The sequence below is a fragment of the Cervus elaphus genome, chromosome 15 (assembly GCF_910594005.1).
Source record: "Cervus elaphus chromosome 15, mCerEla1.1, whole genome shotgun sequence".
NCBI classification, from domain to species: Eukaryota; Metazoa; Chordata; class Mammalia; order Artiodactyla; family Cervidae; genus Cervus; species Cervus elaphus.
Genome location: NC_057829.1, coordinates 83,935,246 through 83,957,108, shown reverse-complemented (window position 1 = coordinate 83,957,108; position 21,863 = coordinate 83,935,246). Strand labels below are relative to the sequence as shown.

The 21,863-nt window shown below is 46.2% G+C and overlaps 1 protein-coding gene across 15 annotated transcripts in view; it reads right to left on the bottom strand.

Moving 5' to 3' along the window:
- Nucleotides 1–21,863, bottom strand: part of TACC2 (transforming acidic coiled-coil containing protein 2) — a 227,539-nt gene that overhangs the window by 191,452 nt on the left and 14,224 nt on the right. For 12 of the 15 annotated variants that reach the window (XM_043926874.1, XM_043926880.1, XM_043926884.1 and 9 more), the window contains exons 2-3: nucleotides 9,872–9,949; nucleotides 4,949–5,008 (exon numbers count right to left, since the gene is read on the bottom strand). In XM_043926874.1, coding sequence (XP_043782809.1) covers nucleotides 4,949–5,008; nucleotides 9,872–9,904 — 93 coding nt within the window. In that variant the 5' untranslated portion in view covers nucleotides 9,905–9,949. Of the gene's footprint in view, nucleotides 1–4,948; nucleotides 5,009–9,871; nucleotides 9,950–12,872; nucleotides 12,906–21,863 lie in introns of those variants that run through there. The other 3 variants (XM_043926875.1, XM_043926879.1, XM_043926878.1) reach the window with 3 other exon arrangements.

Below are 21,863 nucleotides of genomic sequence, written 5' to 3'. Positions count from 1 at the left end.
CTTTAATAATGACTCCAGCAAAAAATTAGCACCAACCCTCTGGGCTGGGCCATCAGATGTCATACTAAACAAGCTCTCTCCACTGTTACCAGCATTGCAGTCATGCTGTTTAACTGTCTTTATTCAATTTATTTCTCATTAAGCACACTTAAATCATCCCAGGTGCCCACTTACTGTCAGTAGACTATTAGAAGATGCTGTTCTGCCAGGGCTGTCATAATGTTGAGTGCCCTGGGTTCCTCCGGAAATAAGAGAGACTCCCTCCAAGCTGAACTTGGGATCCCAGGCATTTGTAGATTTAAACATATGCACATACTTGTGTACCTGTGTGCGTGCTCAGTCACTAAGTCACGCCTGATTCTTTGCAATGCCAGGGACAGTAGCCCACCAGGCTCCTTTGTCTATGGGATTTCCCAGGCAAGAATACAGGAGTGGGTTGCCATTTCCTCTCCAGGGGATCTTCCCGAACCAGAGATCGAACCCTCCTCTCCTGCCCCGGCAAGCATCCTTTACCATCTGAGCCACCAGGGAAGCCCATGCAGATACTTAGCAGCCATTTACCTAGAAGCAAAATAATAATCACATAGTGCCTGAGACACAGCTGACCTCAGCCTGTGGAAGCATGCCCTGGGGTGCCTCGCATAGCACAGATTCTCTTGTCCTCCTGGTCCTCTGCTCCTTGGATGTCAGAGAATCTGAAGCCACAGTGCTGAGGTCGCTTTCAGGAATGAACCTCAGACCCAGCTGCCTCATGGGCCCTGAGCCAGAACCAGGAAGACCTTCCCCAGTGAGGTCTGGGCTGGGGAGGCCTGTGCAGTGACTTGCCCTCAACCCTCCTTATCCCGCTTGTTTCCTGCTTATCCTCCAGCTCCCCCAGAGAGTCTTCCGGGATACCCAGGGCCAGCTCAGGGGTCCTGGCACCCATCCTCTTGCTTCACAGCATTGACCATAGTTTCTATAGTTGAAAATCCTTTTTTTTTCAAACTACAGAAACATCCAGATGATGGAATTGCTTTAAAAGAGCATTTTTAATGATCATATATTTTTAAGTCAAGCCATAATATTAATAAAAAATAATAATAGGATTGACTGTCTTTCTTTTCCTCCCCATGCTGTCAGAGCCATAAACGGGTATCACGACAGCCCCAAGGCCAAGAGGAAGTTCAGAGGTGGTAAAGCCGGCCGGGATGGGCATTGCCCTTCTGCTCTGGAATCCGTGTGCTCAGAGCTCAGATGTCCCTGCAGGGCTCCCCAGAACCAAACACTCGGGAAAGAACACGGAATCACTGTCATGCCCGCTTTCAGGTGTTGGGGCTGTGGGCTGACGTAGCCCTTATCTCACCATAAATCCTTCTGTGAGAGTCCTGATGCATGAAACCCCAGGAAGGGCTGTTGGAGGGAGGCTACCCTCATTACCACACCACCTCCACCTCTGTTCGGAAGAGGACACACCAGTTAGGACCCTGAGACTAACTGGCGCGTTGGTCAGCAGCTCAGCCTCACAGGCCCACTGCCCTTGGCTCACTGTTCGTCACTCTAGTGACCTCCCACGGCACTGCGCCCTCCTGCCCCCAAGCCGGCCGCCCTCCACAGCCTTGGTTAGACTTCCTTCTCATTCCCAGCCAACACGGCTTCCTTCTCATTCCCAGCCAACACGTCTGATGCCCACAGGAAGACGAGTCACCACGAAGGAAAGGCCTCTGAGTCACAGCTGTGCATTTTAGTAACTCTGGTTGCTCTGGGCTTCCTGAGAGCAATCCGCCTGCCAGGAGGCCTCAGTGAGTCAGTCAGCGGAGGGAAGGAGTGGGAGTAACAAGTAGGACTCAGCATGCAGGAACAGGCATCCAGGAGGGGCTGAGTCTCCTCTAAGGTCAAAAGGCCTCAGTCACTAAGGAACCTTCAATAAATGGATGAAGTTGGTCCAGTCTGCGTGTGTGAATTTCCCCACCAATGACTTCTCTTCCCTTGGGAATACAGACAAGAAACCAAGGCCACACCAGTAAATTCCAGTCTGAAGAGTGTTTGTGCTGATGAAGGAAGAAATAACTGTGCTCTTGGGCAGATCCCAGATATAGGACAATCGTGATGTTATTAAACTTGACTTCTTAAGGTAAAACGGTGAATAATTAATTTGACACATCAGTTGCTTCCCAAAAATGCCAGTAGCAAAAAATCATTAAGCTAATTTGCTGGCCTACTGCCAAGAGACTATGAGAAGAGGTCCTACCATGGCTCGTACCCAGCTTCCCTCGGTAACTACATGAAGGTCCAGTCTCCCCAGGTATCTGTTATCCCCACAGCTTCCACGATTAGTATACCTCCTGCCTCCTCTGACCTCATCTCCACCACCCACCACATGCACCCCTTTCTCTGCACCCTTATCAGCCATCCCAGCCCTATCTGCTTCTGTCCTCTCTCCCCCAGTCCACAGTGGTGGAAATGTCTGTCCTCTAAGCCCACTTCTGCTCCAGCCCCATTCCCTCTCAAACGTTCAAGGTCAGCCTTCTTTCCGCTGACCTTTCTCATCCGTCCTCCACTGGTCCCTGTCTCTCTCCCACAAGCCCACTGGCACACGGGCATCCAGTATCTCCAGTCTTTAATTAAAGCTTCCAGGCAACTTTCTCCACTAGCTACTGTCCCAATATTCTGCTCTTTTTCTTAGGAAAACTTCCTGGATGACCTACACACCTCTCCCCACTTCTTTATCTCCAATTCCTGCATCAGATCTGCCCCATGCAATCTGCATCCCAGTCCTCACTGGACCTGTGCCTGTGAAGGACCTGCAGGGCAATATAAGGCTTTCCTCATCTGGTCGCCACGTCGTCAACTCAATGGACAGCCGTCTGCTCCTTGTTCGTCAGCAGCGTCTGACGCCACTATACCCTGTCTGTTCCTCGACACTCATGATCACTTAGGTCCCTCATTTTCCTTTGTATTTAGTCAGCTTCAACTCCTTCAGAAATACCCCTCCACACACACACACCCTGATTCTCCCACTTCCCCCTGGGCTTATATCTAAATGTTGAAGCATCTCCAATTAATCAAGTCCCTTACTCTCTCCCAATGGACTTCCCCAGTGACTCAACCGGTACAGAATCCACCTGCAATGCAAGAGACACAGGAGACTCGGGTTTCACCCCTGGGTCAGGAAGATTCTCTGGAGGAGGAAATGGAAACCCACTCCATTATTCTTGCCTGGAGAATCCCATGGACAGAGGTCTAGTCAGATGCATTTAAATATTTGTGCTGATGACTGAAATATACATCTCATGCCCCATCTCTTATGTATCCAAATGCCCACTAGATCTCTTCACTGTAGTTCCCAATAGGCATTCAGATTTAATGCCAAACCAGAACCTTTGATTTTCTCCCTTCTCCCTAAAATTTCGTCTCCTCCCATCCTCCCCATCTGAAGAAATGACATTCCCCTCTACCCAAAGGCTCAGGCCCAACACCTAGGGCTCCCTCTTGGTTCTGCTCTTTCTCCCATCCCATAGGTTCGATCCCTCATTAGGCATTTCTCTCTGCCTTCAAAATACATCCCCAATCCAGGAACCCTCTTCCCTGATACCTCATTCCAGGCCATAATCATCTATCTTTTTGACCTCTAGATAGCCTCTTAATCAATGTCCCTTCTCTACACCTCCCTTCTGCCCCCTAAAGACCATGCTCAACATAGCAACCACAACTTTTTAAAATCTCCAATCAGGAACTTCCCTGGTGGTCCAAGGCAGGGAGGTTGAGTTCAATCCCTGGTCAGGGAACTAGATCCCACATGCTGCAAGTAAGAGTTGGCATGCCACAACTAAGACCCCTCAGTGCAGCCAAATAAATAAATACATTTAAAAAATCTAATCAGTTCAAGTCATTCCTCCTCTGAAAACTCTCAGGGGCAGTTTCTCAGAGTAATCTGGGAAGCTGGGATTCTGGGCTAGGCCTACGTTTGGCTCAAGTAAAACTCTGTTCTTATTATTGATTACTTTCATCAAGAGCACCAAGCAAACCTTCTGGAAGCCACCCTTGGTGGGCGGAGCTACTCTCCTTAAGGCAAGGAACACGCCTTAAGGGTGACTAACACGCCTCCCTCTGGGTGTGTGGATGTCACAGCAGGCTACATTTTATCGCCTCACACTGACCGCACTCACAGGCACACACCTACCTTGACACTGTCTCCAGGAAAAATCTCCGTGAAAAGGAGGCAAAGCCCCCAGCTCGCCCTCCTTCCCAGTGGATGGCAAACACTTCAGGAAGAGCTCAAACTAGGGGACTCAGCCAGCTGCACGATGCGCACCCACACTGAGGGCGCTCGGGAAAGCAATATTCCTTAGGACAAACCAGCTTTGTCCACTGGTGGCAAAGGGCGGCCACCATCCCATACTCAGCCTCCCTCCATCATAAAGGAAATCAAAGCAGAAATGTTTGGAAGGGTAAGTATTGGCAGTCGCATTACCTTGAGAGCATAAGCCATATTCAGCATCTCACAGCATAGCAACCCAGCTAGATCTTGGATGTTGGTTAGTTGCTAAGTCGTGTCCGACTCTTTCGAGACCCCGTGGACAGTAGCCCATGAAGCTCCTCTGTCCATGCTATTTCCCAGGCAAGAATACTGGAGTGGGTTGCCATTTCCTCCTCCAGGGGATCTTCCTGACCCAGGGATTGAACCCACGTCTCCAGCATTGGCAGACAGGTTCTTTACCACTGAGCCATGAGGGAAGCCCAGATGTTTGGTAGACACACCAAAATGTTAGTTTTAAAAATCCAAACATATATTGCAGATTTCTACTGTGTTTTATCACTTATTTGAGGTGGGCAGGAGGAGGCAATGGGAGAAGGAAGAGGAGGAGAAAAACTAAAAATGCAAACAAACACAGCACGCCCAAAGTCTGCAACCAATTAGAGGTTAGGAAGGGGTCTGACAGCAAACCATGCAGAGCACGTCTCTCGGTACCTGCAGAGGCTCAGGGTTTGGAGGCCACAGGATGACGTTATTCAAGCCAGAGTCCTCTTGCTGAAAGCAAAGTGTCTTGCTGTTAGGATGGGCCACAGAGAATGGTAATCCTCCCAAGAACCAGAGAGAGACCCTAACTTGCTGGAGGTGCTCCCACCTTGCCCACCACTACCCAGGGGAAGTTAGACAACAGAAGGAGAAGGACCTGCAGCCCAGGGGTGTCTGAAGGAGGCAAGGACTAGGCAGGACTAGGAAGACCCATCTCTCATCCACTGCACTGGGGATGTTGCTGGTTCTCAATGCCTGCTCCTTAATCTGCGAGGAGAGGTTCATTCGGACCTGCATCTTTCCCTCCAGGAGTTCACTTGTAAGCAGGATGCAGGCACCTCCAAGTGCATCTTCACAGAGAAAAAGCTTCCGAGAGAGAGGACTGGGAGCAAGAGTGGGATGGGAGAAGGTATGGAGGCAGAGGAACTACTTTGGAGGTGCTTGCAGTGACCCAGTTGTGAGGATATAGAGTTGTGATGACGGGAATGAAGAGGAAAAAGTTGTTAGAAGGCAGGACTTCTAACACATATTATATGGATGTATGATATACATGATATATATATACATATACATGTATGTATGATATACACATACATGATACACACATATATACATGTATACCTATACATGTATGTGTATGATATACATGTATATCCATGTGTGTACACATCTATATCCATGTGTATTCTAACACATGCTACATTTTTTGTCTTTTGCAAAAGTGCTCTAAGCTACAATGATGGGACTGTCATTGCCCTGGAGCCACCCTTCCCCATCAGGCATGGGGACATGACTCGGGCTGTCCCACATTCCAGGACACAGTGATTGATCCCAGCCAGAGAGGGCACGTAACAGATCAGGGCCCATCAGATTCCTTAGAGGAAGCGGATCAGAGGCTGGACCATTAGCTGGAAAAAGCGTGGAGCTGCCTATAGGGCTGGGGGCACCTCCCTGAGGACTAGGACGTCAGAGAGGAAAGCAGAGCAAAATCCAGAGAGAAGAGATCTCCAGCGACATCTTTTGAACCCCAGCGACTACTGCAGCCAGACCCTCTCCGAGGACCTCTCAGTTCTTTAGGACAGATGAGCCCCTTCTCTGCTTGTGGGTGCTGGAGATGGGCTTCTGTCTCATAACCAAAAGCAGTCCTGATTAAACAGAAATTTGGAAAACTAAATGGCCAGTCCACTAGTTAATCAGTCAATCACAGGGCAATGTACTAAAGGCAGAGAATGGGAACAGGTGGAGTTAGAGGTGATTCCTGTTTCTGTCTTGAATGGTAGGATAGGTCATGGTACCCAAGAGAGAGAGAGTGCAGAGGGGAGGATCAGGGAAGGAAGCCGAGCTCAGGTTTGAAGAGCTCGGGGTGACTGTGAGTCATCCATGCAGAGACATCCAGGAGGTGGTAGAAAGATGGGACTGGAGTTTCTGCCCCATGGGGGACCCTGAGCTCTGAAGCCAAATGTACTTGTGTTCAATTTCCATTTGTTTCTCCCAGGAAGGTAAGCCTTGTTCTAATCCTGGAGTCCTAAAGGCAACCCATGATGCCCCATTGGGTCACACTTGGCTGAGGCTGGAAATGTAGAAAATTGTGATGCCAGGAAAACATCTTCTGTCTGTTCCAGGAAGGTGGGCCATGGGGAGGGAGCCTGGGGTTGGGAGCTGGCAGGAGATGAGGAGTGTGGGTGAGGGTCTTTAAACCACTGAGCATTTTTACCCCTAATCAATAACAATCTAAGACACTAAAATAGTCACTGCTTGCAGGAATATAGTGAGATGGGCCCTCACAGCCTGTTGAGAAACATATAAATTGTCACTACCTTTCTAGAAAGCGCTTTGCATAGAGATACAGCTATAGATATAGCTATTAATATATAGTAAGAATCTTTCAAAAATACCCTCCATTTGTTGCATCAGTTCCATTTCTATGTATCTATTCAAAATAAACCAGCCTTCAATTCTGGACAGTGAGGTTTAGTATAGGTAATGGAGAGAAAACATAAGCTACTTTAACTGTGTCTATATTCAGGTAGAAATTCCTCTCAGCTTAGGGAAGATTCCAAAAGCACTATCTATAAAAAGAAAAGCTGATCTATTGTACCTCCTAAAAGCTTATCTGTAAAAGAACTTGGTAAGAGGATGAAAAGATAAGCTACCAATGGAGAAAATACTTGCAAACCACAATTTGAAAAAGGATCAGTATCTAGACATTATAAAAATTCTCAAAACTCCACAGTAAGAAAAATCCAGTTAGAAAATGGGCAAAAGACACAGATATTTCACCAAACTGAATAAACAGATGGTAGTAAGCATGTAAAAGATGTTCAACATCATCAGTCAACAGGAAAATGCAAATTAAAAGCATAATGAGATATCACAACAGACACATCAGAACATCAACACCAAACAGTGACAATACCAATTGATGGCCAGAATGCAGAGAAACTGGCTCACTCAGACACTGCTGGTGGGAATGTACAGTGATTCAGGGATTCTGGCAGATGGTTTGGTGGTTCCTTATAAAACTACACATGCAATTACCACATGACCAAGCAGCTGCACTCCTGGGCTTTATGTCCGAGAAATGAAAACTTATGTTCACCAAAAAAAACCTGTCTACAAATGTCCATAACAGCTACTATTTAGTAGTAGCCCCAAACTGGAAACAACCCAGATGTCCTTCACTAAATGATGGTTCAACAAACTGTAGCAGGGAATGCTACCCAGCAATAAAAAAGAATGAACGACTGACATACACAACAATCTGGATGAATCTCCAGGAAATCATGCTGAGTGGAAAAAGCCAGTTCCAGAAGGTCACCTACTGTATGATTCCTCTTATGTAACATGGTATAACATTCTCCAGCTCATCTCTATAGAGATAGAGAACAAATTAGAAATTGCCAGGGGTTAGGAATAGGGCCCCAACGGAGGTGGGTGTGGCTCTAAGGGAACAAAAGAAATTTTGCTTCTGGAAATATTCTGTATCTAGATGGTGGCAATGTCAGTATCTGGGTTGTGATTCCATACTCTAGTTTTGTAAAATATTGCCCTTGGGGTAAATAGGTAAAGGGTACCTGGGATCTCTCTGTATTACTTCTTTTTAAAAAAATTTTTTTTAAGATTTTTTTTTTTGGACATGGAACTCTTTTTTTTAAAGTCGTTATTGAATTTGTCACAATATTGTTTCTGCTTTCTGTTTTGGTTTTTTTGGTCACCAGGCATGTGGGATCTTGGCTCCTCAACCAAGGATCAAACATGTACCCCCCGCATTGGAAGGCAGAGTCTTAACCACTGGACCACCAGGGAAGTATCTCTTTGTATTATATCTTCCAATACCATATCAATCCACCACTCTCTCAACAATAACTCCAGCAGAGGTTGCCAAGTGGGAATGTGGGCCCGGTGTTACAACACCTTCCTCTCTTTTAGACAATCGAACAGAAGCCCCTGTTTGCTACAATCCCCACCTCTCCTTATTACCCACCTCTAGCCATTTAACACTATCACTGTTTCTTCTTTGCCCCTAAAGAATGAAGTTGGCCACCTTTTCTTTTCTTCTCATTTACTTTTTTAGGGATTTCCCTGGTGATCCAGTGCCTGAGACTCTGTGCTCCCAATTCAGGGGGTCTGGTTTCAATTCCTGTTCCAGGAACTAGATCCCAGTAGGAGTTAACACGCCCAACTAAGAGTTGGCATGTCACAACTAAAGATCCTATGCACCACAACTGGGACCCAGAACAGACAGGCAAGTAAATAAATATTATCTTTTTATCTTTTTTTTTTTTTTTTAGCCGCACTGTGCACTGCTTAAAGGATCTCAGTTCCCAAACCAGGGACTGAACCCAGACCCACAGCAGTGAAAGCCCAGAATCCTAACCACTAGGTTAACAGGAAACTCCCTACCTTTTCTTTTGATGATTCCTGTTTTCCTGCTTGAGAAGATAGTATGGAAGAAAAAAAAGCTAAGGGAAAATGAATTGCCCAAGATTGGCTTTTAGGTCCGGTTTTCTCATCCAAAAAACTCTGTACTATTAATCCAAGATTTCCATTGTGTGTCAGATCAATGGGAAAGTGTTTCCCTAATTTTGTTCACCAGGGCATTGAATTACAATTCTCAAACTTAAGATAAAATCTGTATTTATTTTAATATCCCAATATTACACACAATTAAGCAAAGTCTATTCCTCAATTCTGAAAACCTTACCTAACATGGAAATGATAGTTCACGTTTAATGTCCTCAACATTGATAGATTTTAAAACTACTTTTTCCAGACCATAAGTTTGTTTTTTTTTGGAGGGGGGGGGGGGGTGGCCTGGGGAGGCTGTGGTAGGGAAGTGTGGAAATGGTTTTATTTTAACCTCTGCTATATCCATGTAGGTTAGTGGATGGGGGAGAGGCAAAATCGGGGGGGGTGGGGAGGGGGGGAATGTGCCAAACTCTCCTATGTCAATTTTAAAAGCATAGAATAAGAAGTAAAACTAGTTTTTATATAATTTATAAAATCAGGGCTAGACTTACTACAAAGGGCTTCCCTGGTAGCTCAGATGGTAAAGAACCTGCCCGCAGTACGGGAGGCCCAGGTTCGATGCTCGGGTCGGGAAGATCCCCCGGAGAAGGAAATGGCAACCCTCCAGTATTCTTGCCTGGAAAATCCAATGGACAGAGGAGCCTGAGGGGCTACAGTCCACGGGGTCGCAAAGAATCGGACAGGGCTGAGCTGACTGAGCGACTAACATACACTTAATACGAACACTTCTGAAAATGGAATGAAAAACACCTACAGGGATACAGAGAGGAGAAGAGAGGCTGAAAAGTCCAGTCAGTGCCGCTCAGGAGCCCCGTGCAGGCCAAGGGGAGGCCCCGAGACACCCACCTGGCTGCCTGAAGTGCTGTTCTCGTTGCCCATGACGACTCAGGGTGCTCAGCGTCCCTCCGGGTTTACCAGTGCCGACTGGAAGAAACAAAAGGGTATGCACATCTGTAAAACTGAAGAAGGTCTGGGGCTTCTCTGCCTACTCATCTCCCCGAACTTAAAAACCAGATGATGGGGAGTGTTTATCTCTAGAGTCACATCATGGAAAACTGCTTTTGAAGGGTTTTCCTTTGCGAAGTGCCACCCAGCCGTCTTTCCCAGCACAGGCTGGTGTTTAACTCCCACCCACTGTTGGCAGACACTTCTGAAAGACGAGTTTGTTACTGAGTCTCTGACTTAACGCCAATGTACACATATACGGATATATACAAACGGCGTGACAAAAGGGGCTGCTTTGCCAAGGAGAGCATGAGGCATGCCGCTGTCAGAACGTTTTCTGTTTCCAATTGTGTTTGGTTTGGAAATCCAGAGCGTGGCTGGGGTCCCACCGTCGGGGACAGCAGAGCTGGGTGTCTAACATTAGCAGGCGTGAAATCCACTGCTCCTCGGGAACATGTGGTATTGATATTTTTTTACTCTAAACACTTGTTTCGGCAAATCAGTTTCACTTCTGCACATATTTCTCTGAAGGCAGCGCGGTCTTCTTGCTGAGGGAAATGGGTTGTTGTAGCCAGACAGTGAATACATAATCATGTAAGGCGGCTTGTTGCCCGGACACCCAGAGTCACTGCATCGGGCTCACTTGATGACACTGCTTATTAATCATCATTGTAATGAAGGTGCTTCCCACACGGCCCACGGAGAAACCCAGGATGTCTGCTGGCATCACCCAACAGAGTTCCAGCTCTGAGACCCCATAACAGAAGCAGGAGTGGGACTATTTGTTCACTTTTCCAGGTGGAGAAACCAGGTTACAGAAAGCTTTTAAAATTAAAAACTTTTCAATTACATGCATCCCTATGTTCATAGCAGCATTATTCACAATAGCCAAGCGAAGGAAGCAACCTAAGTGTCCACTGACAGATGAATGGATAAGGAAGATGTGGTACTTGATACACACTGGAATACTACTCAGTCATAAAAAAGAGTAAAATAATGCCATTGGCAGCAATATGGCTACCAGGTAAGCTTTTATATATAGAACGGATAAACAACAAGGTCCTACTATATAGCACAGAGACCTATATTCAATATCCTATGATAAATTGTAATGGAAAATAATATTCTAAAAGAGAATGTGTATATGTATGTATTGGCTTCCCTGGTGGCTCAGTGGTAAAAAATCTGCCTGCCAATGCAGGTGATGTGGGTTCAATTCCTGGGTTGGGAAGATCCCCTGGAGAAGAAAATGGCAACCCATCCCAGTATTCTTGCCTTGAAAATCCCATGGACAGAAGAGCCTAGCAGACTACAGTCCATGGGGTACAAAAGAGATGGGTAGACACAATTTAGCGACTAAACAACAACAACATATATGTGTGTGTGTGTGTGTGTGTGTGTGTATAACTGAATCATTTGGCTATGCAGCAGTAACTAACACAACACTGTATTTTTTTAATAAAATAAATGCCTTTTTAGAACAATTTTGTTTTTATTTTTGGCTGCACCGTGTGGCATGCAGGATCCTACTTCCTCAACCAGTGATCAAACATTGGGAGCATCGAGTCTCAATCACTGGACCGCCCAGGGAAGCCCCACCATATCATTGTATTAAAGTAACTATACTTCAGTAAATAAATTAAATTACAGACTTTTTGAGCTGGAGCCTTAGAGATCACCAATTTAATCGAGTGGGAAAACAGGCTGCAGAGAAGGCCAGGCATTTGCCAAAGACCCAGCTGGAGAAGCCAAAGCTGGAAACAGACCCCAGTCTCCTTCCTTCTGATTCAAGATTTCTTCCATGACAGGATGACTGTCATCATGGCATTTCCTCAGAAAACTTCAGTGATGGACTTACTCAAAATAAAACATGTCCGTTGATTTGCTTAGCCACTCAACCAACACTAAGTGAGTAGCTACCACATACTATGTGTAATTAACAGTCCCAGGAAAATAAAATATAAATTTTTGAACAAGTCCAGTTAAAAAGCCCCCAAGAGAATGGATACATGTATAGGCAAGGCTGAGTCCCTTTACTGTCCACCAGAAACTATCACAACATTGTTAACTGGTTATACTCCAACATAAAATGCTTTTTAAAAATTAAATAAATAAAATGCCCCCAACAAAGAAAATTATGAGTGGCATCACTGTAATGATCAACTCTCTCCCTCCTAACTCTTTAATCAAAAAGTTGCAATTGCTCAATCCTTTTTTGCCTTTTGCTGTTTATAAGATGGACCAAAAAAAGGAAGCATATGCTCACTTATAGAATGTAAAATGTTCATTTATTTAAAATCAATGACTTCAGTTTATTTTTTCTGTTCATTTGCAAAATGATGCCTCCTTAGGACACAATGGTGACTGTTACAATCACTGTGCCCTTCTCCATTAAAGTAACTTCCTTGTATCTGTCAGGCTGAACCACTGCGCAGCTGGAATTACACATGATTCAATGCAATATTAATTTTTCAAACTCAATCACCAAATAAAATTCAATAAATTTCCTTAAGAATCAGAACATCTAAATTAGGTTTCACTTTTTAAAATTTTTATTGGAGTACAATTGCTTTACAATGTTGTGTGAGTTTCTACCCTACAGCAAAGTGGATCAGCTCGACGTATTCATTTATCCCCTCTTTTTTAGATTTCCTTCCTCTGCACGTCACCACAGAGCACTGTGTAGAGTTCCCTGTGCTATACAGTAGGATCTCATCACTTATCTGTTGAACTAGGTTTTTTAAACTAGCTTTTAAAACTGCCTCTGGCTCGGTGTAAATTTCAAAACCTCCTGGAAGGAAGCCTGACTGTGTCTGGAAGTCTCTCCCAGTGACCTCTAGAACTGCCCCGCGTTAGGCTTCCCCAACACCAGGGGGGAGGTACCACTCTGCCATCTACTTACGGTCGGGGATAGTCTGTTGACTTTGGAGGCCGAGGCCCACGGAAAGTCTGCGTGTCAGCTACTGGACTTTCTCTTCCTCCATTCAGAAGCGGGCGAGGTCTAAGCAGAGGCGCTGACCCACCTCAAGCCGTCGGGCAAGCAGCCCAAACAGTCTCCACCCACGACGCTGACACAAACCAGCTGCACCCCATACCTGGGCAGAGCCTGCGAGTCATGCGGCGAATACACAGACATCAGCATTTCCCAGCCCATTGAGGCTGGCTTTTCACGCGGAGGATTTGCCCCGTTTGTACATGAGCTGGGCTCTTTTCAGCAAAGGCTTATCCAAGCCAACACTGGCCCCTGTGATCTGATTGGCCGCACCTAGGGGAGCAGGGGCTCCAGGAGTCACTCGCGCCCTTACGGTTTAGAGAGGGGCACAAAACTTTCCTTCTAGAAAATGCTCCAAGGGCTTCCTGTTTGCACCTGGGAAAATTCCACCGTAAATAACGTGGAAAGACAAAGAAAACTTGTGGAAACAGGATGACGCCAGCAGTCTGGCACCTGTTTATAGTGTGATGCGTGCAGAATGTACTTACCCAGGCGTGGCTTGAGTTTCAACAAGTGAAGCTGTAAAAAGCCCAGGCTGCGGGTAGGCAGACCTGTCCGCCCAAGATGGAGGAGGCTCTGCAGCCCGAAGGTGGGGCTGGAGATGGGCGGACCCCTGAAGACCCTTGTGTCAGGCAGCTTCCTTCCTCCCTCAGATTCCAGTGATTAACAATCAGCCACTTATTTGCATGAATGAAGCCAATTTTAACATATATGCATATTATTTTTTGTGGTGGCAGACTTTCATTCATTCTGCAGAAAACCCTTACTTGTGTCTCCACTGTGTGACTCCTCCAGGGAAACAAGTCAGCATTTCATCAAAGGTCTCCTGGAGACCAGGTGTCACCAAGCTCAGAGGAGTGTCAGGACCTCCTTGGAGGGGAAAGTTGGATGTGGAGGGGGATCTCAGGGCCCCACTTCTGGTTCAGACAGAGCCGAAGTGTGTATGTTTCAACAGGCAATGGATAAGCAAGTTGAGATCCATTCATACAGTGGAATATTTATTCAGCCATAAAAAGGAATGAAATTCTGACACATGCTATAACTTGGACAAACCTTGAAAGTACCATGTTAAATGAAAGCAGCCAGACACAAAAGGTCACATATTACATGATTTTATTGACATGAAATATCCAGAATACGTAAATCCAGAGAAGCAGATACCAACATTGTGAAGATGTCAAATACCACTTAATTGCTCACTTTAAAATGGTTAATCCATTTGCAGCAACATGGACGGACCTAGAGATTTTCATACTAAGTGAAGTCAGACAGACAGAGACATCCATATGATATCACTTATATGTGGAATCTAATAAAAATGATACCAAGAAACTTTTTATAAAACAGAGATAGGGACTTCCCTGGAGGTCCAGTGGTTAAGATTCTGTACTTCCATTGCAGGGGTGGTGGGCAGGGTTCGATCCCTGGTCAGGGAACTAAGATTCCACATGCTGTGCAGATTAATGTATACACACTACTGTATATAAAATAGATAACTAATAAGGAACTACTGTATAGCACAGGGAACTCTATTTAGTATTCTGTAACAACCTATATGGGAACAGAATCTGAAAAGAATGGGTAACTCACTTCACTGTACACCTTAAATTAACACAACGTTGTGAATCAACCATATCTAATAAAAATAAAATGGTTAATTTTGTGTCATGTGAATTTCACCTCAATTTTTAAAAGTGAATGTGTTTCATATCTTGAGATTCTGCATAAGATATTGCTTGAAAAAAAATAAATCTACTACTGGGGAAAATTTTGCAAATGATTGCTTTTGGGTTTATTAATACTAGAGTTCCATAAACTTGAGATTTCAAGGGATAAAAAACAAGAACATTGGCCTACCCTCATCCCCCACTCCCATCAAAAAAATCAAAAGAGAATTCTTCTAGGGAAGAGAAACTTTTTAAGCAAAATATCTTAGATGAGCCCATTGGGAATGAAGAAATATCCCAAGCAAGTCTTCAACAGGTGAGCAAACGTAGCAAAACCCTGACAAAGAGAAGGAGGGAATGGGGGGCTCACTTCCAAGGAGAGGGCTGAAGGACGGAGAGAGGATGGCCAACCAAAATGGCAGAGTCCCGTAAAGACCGTGAAGGTGGGGGATGTTCGGTATTCAATTTTCAGCTGTGTACACTTCAGCAGTGCAAATCCCCTCCAGGAACCTCTCCCTCGGTCAACTCTGCAGCCTCGTCTGTTTCTGTGACCACCACCAGCCCCTGGACCACAACTACCGGACGTTAAGCATCGTTGTTGACACCTGTCTCACCACTGCTGTCCTGACCACCACCAGGCATCAGAGTCACTGCCACTGGGGAAGAGAGTGAAGGAGAAAACAGACTTTTCCGCTTCCATCCCAGGAACTAGTGCTTGGCCTCTTAAAAAGATAGATTTCCCAGACACAGGGGATGGACCCAGAGGCGGGGCGCCATGGAATGCAGAGTGCCTTCACTCCTTAGCCGTGACCCCTTGTCCTCAGGGCAGTACTCTGACAGGACCCCAGCAGCAGTGTTATCACAGTCTGCACATGCTCATAGCTGATCAGCTTCCCTCTTTGTGCTGTTTTCTTCCAAGCTGGACATTCAGCAATTGACCAGTCTCCACTTCCTGCCACAGATGGCAAAAGATTCATGTATGTGAGCTCCATCATCTGTCTCTGGGACAACCTGCTTTGGAGGCAGGATAAGGTTGTGATTATGAACCAGCCCCCGGGACCAGAACACTGCCCTGGGAACTCCAGCTCCACCACCTACCGGATGTAAATGATTTAATTTCTCTGTGCTCAGTTTTGCCATCTCTAAAATGGTGACTGTGGTGAGATACGTCCCATAAAGCTCTTGCGATAGATTAAGCACTTGATAAATTTTTGGCTATTATATTATTCCTGGCAGTGGGTCTCTTTGGAGCCCCCAACAGGCAAATCCCACAGCAAAACAAAGCTTATGCTGCCTTCTTTTTTATCCCTTCAGAAAAATCACGAATTCAGGTGTTACTAACTAGAAATAGGTTTATCAGCTAACTGACTCGTGCATTAAGAGACAGATGTTGGTGAAGACTATGTATAACATAGGCCAATAAGAAGTACATGGTTCCAAGAACACTGACAAGGCAATTGACATTGAAATATTTACTGGGCAAGTGACACATCGCTCCAATTCTGTCCCTCTATATGATCATCACTAGGTGCCCAATGGTAATTTAACTAGAGTTACTCTATGTCCCTGGGTGAATGAAACTGCAGTTGTTCAAAAATGATCCACGATTTAAGATTCTAATTGTTTCAAGGCAGCTCGTCACAAGCAAGACTGAATTCACAAAGGTTTCTTCTACCCACCTAGTCTCCTGTCGATTCTAATATAAACTTTGTTTTAAAAGATAGTTGTTTGTAAGAATTTTTATTTTTAAACTGGTGTATTGGCTGGTGTCACATCATCACAGCTGCAAATATAAACCAGGACAGCCTTTTTTTCCTTTTTTAAAAAGATTTATTTGGCTGCGTCTGGTCTTAGTTGTGGCATGAGGGATCTAGTTTCCTGACCAGGGATCAAACCCCTGCATTGGGAACACAGTCCCAAACACTGGACCACAGGAAAGTCCCAAACCAGGACCGTCTTCGGTTCATTCACTCAGTTACTCATCTATTTAATAAATACTGAGCTCTTTCTACATGCTAAGCACTGAGGTGCTTATGTTCCCCTGCACTTACAGCGAAACAATTAATATGAGGCAGGTATGTTCTTTTTGTATGGATAAACAGTTGAAGTCCAGGAGAGAGTAAGAGGAAGGATGAGTCTGGTTGGCCCCAACCCCAGTATTCAATGAACAGTGTAATGCTGTCATCCTGGAAGATTTTCACCTAGAGTCCAAAGGTAACTGATTGCCTTTATCGCTCACTCATTTATTTCTGTAGTAGCACATGGAGTTTCTAGCTGTTGTCCACTGAAGCTTCTTGGGAAGGCCTCAGCTTATGAATTCCACTCACTAATCTGGAGGAGGGTAGAAGGTAAGGTTTGGGCTGGTGATGAACAATCATGGCTCGGGCAGCCTAGTGGGGGTGGGTAGCCAGAAGCATTGCTGAGAGAAGCCAAGAGCATCACCGGGGAAATGGGACTTGGAGTCAAGTCCGACAGAGGAGGGGATAAAGCCAGGAGAACCAGCACGGCAGCTAAACTGTGCAGAGCAGCATGTGGGTGGAGGACGCGGCTCAGAACCCAAATTGTGCTGTCTGGGCTGGTCCCCCACTTTATCTGCTGTGTACAGGGTGGGAGGCACAAGGAGTTGGAGAAACGAAGTTGAGATCATGCAGGCCTGGTTTCATCGATGATAATGCCTGGACTCAGAGAGGTTTCGCCGCCAAACTCCCACTGTTCTGTGAACAAGCTACTGGGATGTGTTGATTCATCAATCTCATTGAGTTTTCTGTGCAGGGCTTTTAATTATTTATTTTAAAAACTCTCTTTTTGTATATGGGGGGAAATGTATGTATTTTATCAGGCTTAACACACTTTGATTCTTCTTCAGCATTGAATCGTCTCGACTGTTGACCTTGGAGATCACCTTCTCCAACACAGATGAGGAAGTGGAGGCCTAGAGGGTGGAAATGATCTGCCTGTCCTCTCACAGCAAACAAGGGTTGGAACTAGAACTGGACTCAGACCAGGCTTGCTTCCAAGAGGCAGGCTGCCCTGGCAAGGCCTCTGCAGGCTCCGGAGTGGTCTCCAGACCAGCCTCCAAGATCACATAGACCCACCTTTCCTGCGTGGCACTGCTCTGTGCACAGTGGCCTCCGGCCACTCGGGCCCTGCGTCAGCCCAGGATGTGGGGGCGCTGACTGGGAGGGAATGCTTGCTCGCTGGCAGCGAGCGCAGGGTCACCTGACCCAGCAGCTCCTTTGGCTGCCTGGCAAACCCAGTGACCTCAGCCAGCTGCTGTTCCCACAAATGGCCCCAGCCCTCACTCCGGGCAGGCAGTAACCTCAGCCTCTTCCTCCAGTGGCTGAATTCAGTTCTTCTAAGTCCCTACCTTCACAGCTGAGCATGGAGCTACTTATAGCTCTGTTATCATGTTCCTGTTTTAATACAAACAAATACCCGTAGCCTGGGAAGGGGATTTATTAAGAGGCACTGCCTGCTTTCTGCCCTGGCAGAGGCCCTCCCCGAACACCGCGGACCTGGCTGCCCCAGCTGTTTGAGTGAAATCACAGCTCTTCCTTCATATCCTCCCTTGGCCTCTTGTCTTCTTCTCTCTCCCATCTCTGAAAGTCAAAGTCGCTCAGTTGTGTCTGACTCTTTGTGACCCCATGGGCTATACAGTCCATGGAATTCTCCAGGCCAGAATACTGGAGTGGGTAGCCATTCCCTTCTCCAGGGGAATCTTCCCAACCCAGGAATCGAACTGGGGTCTCCTGCATTGCAGGTGGACTCTTTACCAACTGAGCTATCAGAGAAGCGCCCCCCCGCCCCTCGCATCTCTGAAGCCACCTGGAAACTTTGATGTGAAAAGTCGAGTCTCATGGAACTTAGAAATCACCTGTTCTCACACCATGGAGATCAGACACAAGACTCTGCTGGTGAGCGGCTGGGCCAGTTATTAAGTTCTTGTTTCTCAGCTCCAAATCCACTCTATTCAGATGCTGGGAGACTCTGAAAACCCCACTTCTGCTTTGCCAACTGCTCCTTGAGAATCTCTGCCAGGGGAAGCCAGGGCCTAGAGGAGCGAGGCGGAAGTAAGGCACACAACTTCCTGTCTGCCTCCCGCTTCTGGGAGCATCACCCCAGGCTCACCGCTCCCCCTCAGAGCCACAGTCCCCTCCCGGGGCAGCAGAGGAGTCCAGTTTTCCCAGCTCTCAACTGACTAGAAATCCCTCCACAGAGGTCTGAGGTCACCTTCTGTGGGGCCCTCCTCCACACCCCTAAATCATAACCCTTCTCTGTGCTCCCTAAGCCCTAAGTGTGACACCTGCTTCCCGCAGTGGTTGCCTTCCACCATCCCTTAGAGTCTGCCTTTGTATTTACCTAGATAGCAATCCTTTATATTAAATTCTTGCTGTTAAAATAACTGGAACATTCTGCCTTCTGACTTGACTCTGATATGACGGCAGAGCTGAGATCAAACCCAAGTCTTCTTTCTCCTGGTTCCAGACTCTCTGCCCTGAAACCCAATAACCATGGGTCCAATTAAATGAAAAAGTAAAGCAAGTTCACTCCATCGGCAGTTCTAACTTTAATGGTGGCTTAGTGCTAAGTCGTGTCTGACTCTTTGCAACCCCATGGCCTGTAGCCCACCACAGCTCCTCTGTCCATGGGATTTCCCAAGCCAGGATACTGGAATGGGTTGTCATTTCCTTCTCCAGGGAATCTTCTCAACCCAGGGATTGAACCCAGGTCTCCTACATTACAGGACATCTCTTGCATTGCAGGTAGATTCTTTACTAACTGAGCCACCAGGAAGGGAAGCCCTTAGTGAGTTATTTAGGATCCCCCATCACCAACAACGTACTCGGACCCAATTACAACCTGGGCTTTCTGTCATCCAAATGTCAATCTCTATTACCAGCTATTAGAATTCGGAGGGACTACAGCCCTGGCCTCTAAGGCTCCCAAGCTCTTCACATAATGGCACATAGAATTTATTGTTGTTGTTTAGTCGCTAAGTCGTGTCCGGCTCATTTGTAGACCCCCATGGACTACAGCCCAACAGGTTCCTCTGTCCGTGGGATTTCCCAGGTAAGAATACTGGAGTGGGTAGCCATTTCCTTCTCCAGAGGACCTTTCCGATCCAGGGATCGAACCCGCATCTCCTGCATTGGCGGGTGAATTATTTACTGCTGAGCCCCAGGGAATCCCCTGCACACAGATTACAATCACATGAATATAGCCCCTGATTGGGGACAAGGCTCCTGGATGGCTTGTCCACTGCCCAGTTCCCACCTGGTCACACCTAGAATTGAGGATATCAAAATCTTGTTACCTGCCTGCCCAGCAGAGGGCCATTGGCTTAGAGTGGAGAAGCAGAGACCTAATATAAGACTTTTGTTGACAGATGCTGAGGATCAGGCCAGAGAGTTTAGGTAACTGGCCCCAGTGTAAAGAGCCTCACTCTTGGTGGAGCATCCCAGCGCTCCTCCATCCTGCAGAGGGACAGCCTGGGCTCCTTCTCAAGTCAAGCTCAGTATTCCTTCAGAGAAGGGATGGTCTTCCTGTAGCAGAACAACTTGATTTAATCTGTGTAGATGCAAATACTGGCAGGAGCTGAAGCTCAGGAAAATGAGTTATTTACCTTGCTCCCATGTAAAATGACAGTATTTGGGGTTTGCTTCTTGAGAGGGAAGGTCAGAGAAGAGGTCACAAGGTCAGAGAAAGGAAATGGGGGCTGGAGGAGATGAACCTGGGCTTTGGTGTGGGACAGAGAAAAAGGTAAAGCGGCAGTGGAACTTCCCCTGAAATAGGGTAACTTGAATAATAAGAAAGTCTAACATCATTTTAAAGTTGCTTTCTGTTATCATATCGCAAAGTCTCATGCACAGATGTGAGAGCTGGACAATAAAAAAGGCTGAGCACCGAAGAATTGATGCCTTCGAACCCTGTGCTGGAGAAGACTCTTGAGAGTGCCTTGGACAGCAAGGAGATCAAGGCAGTCAATCCTAAAGAAAATCAACCCTGAATATCCATTGGAAGGACTGATGCTGAAGCTCCAATACTTTGGCCACCTGATGCAAAGAGCTGATTCATTGGAAAAGACCCTGATGCTGGGAAAGATTGAAGAGGAAAAGGGGATGACAGAGAGTGAAATGGTTGGATGGCATCACTGACTCAATGGACATGAGTTTGAGCAAGCTCCAGGAGATGGTGAAGGACAGGAAAACCTGGCGTGCTGCAGTCCATGGGGTTGCAAAGAGTCTCAAACATGACTGAGCAACTGAACAGAACAGATCACAAAGTCCTTTTCTCTCTCCCAAATTTTCATGCTACGTTCAGCAATGCTTTGCAAGTACTGTGTCTTGCTTTGTATGGTCTTTGGCTAGGATTGGCGTTTGCAGCTTGAAGAAAGGGCTGTGTTTTATTCATATCTGAGTCAGTACAATATGGAACAAAGACAGTGTAAAGTAGGAGCCTGAAGTAGAGGAGACAGAGAGTATCATAAACTTCTGGGGATTCACGGAAATCTGAGGGTGGACTTTGGAGATCTCATAGGCACGGATTTGAACTGGAGTCTAGAAAGGCAGGGAGGCCTGCAGGCGTTGTGGTAGGGCTGGTGGCAACCTCCAAAAGTGCTCTCACTGAGGGGCACCTCCCAGAACTACTGTGCCAGTGCCCCTGGCCCTGTGGAGAGCCATCTTGACCCGTGCCTCTGCAGGAGACCCTCCAGGAGACGAGCAGGTGAAGAATGTTACGGCACTTCTCAAAGCTGCATGTTGTTTATGGTATTATGGCGGATGCCATAACTAAGTTCTGTGCCTCTGATCTCCATGCCCCATCGAGGAATCATCTGGACCCAGAGAGGTGTTCATGTTTGTTCATTGCTCATGTCATTTTATCAGACTCTCTGCATTTCAAATCGCATCTTAACCATCACAGGCAACTGACAACTATGCCTATTCTCTAAATCTCTCCAAGTAAATTATTCCAATTTTGAATTTAAAAAAGAGCAGGGAGACCCCAGCTGACCTCTGGGTGAGCATGTATTTATAAACTTAAATAAAATCCACAAAAATAAAAGTCAGGGATCACACATACTGCTGGTATTCTTTTTGAAACTCTTTTCCATTTAACAGTAACATATCAAAAATATTGTCCCATGGCTACAGTATCGTATTTAACAGCTACAGTGCATACTAAATGGTTGCCAAATTTTAGCTGTTTAAAAACACACATCTCTTTCCTTACAACT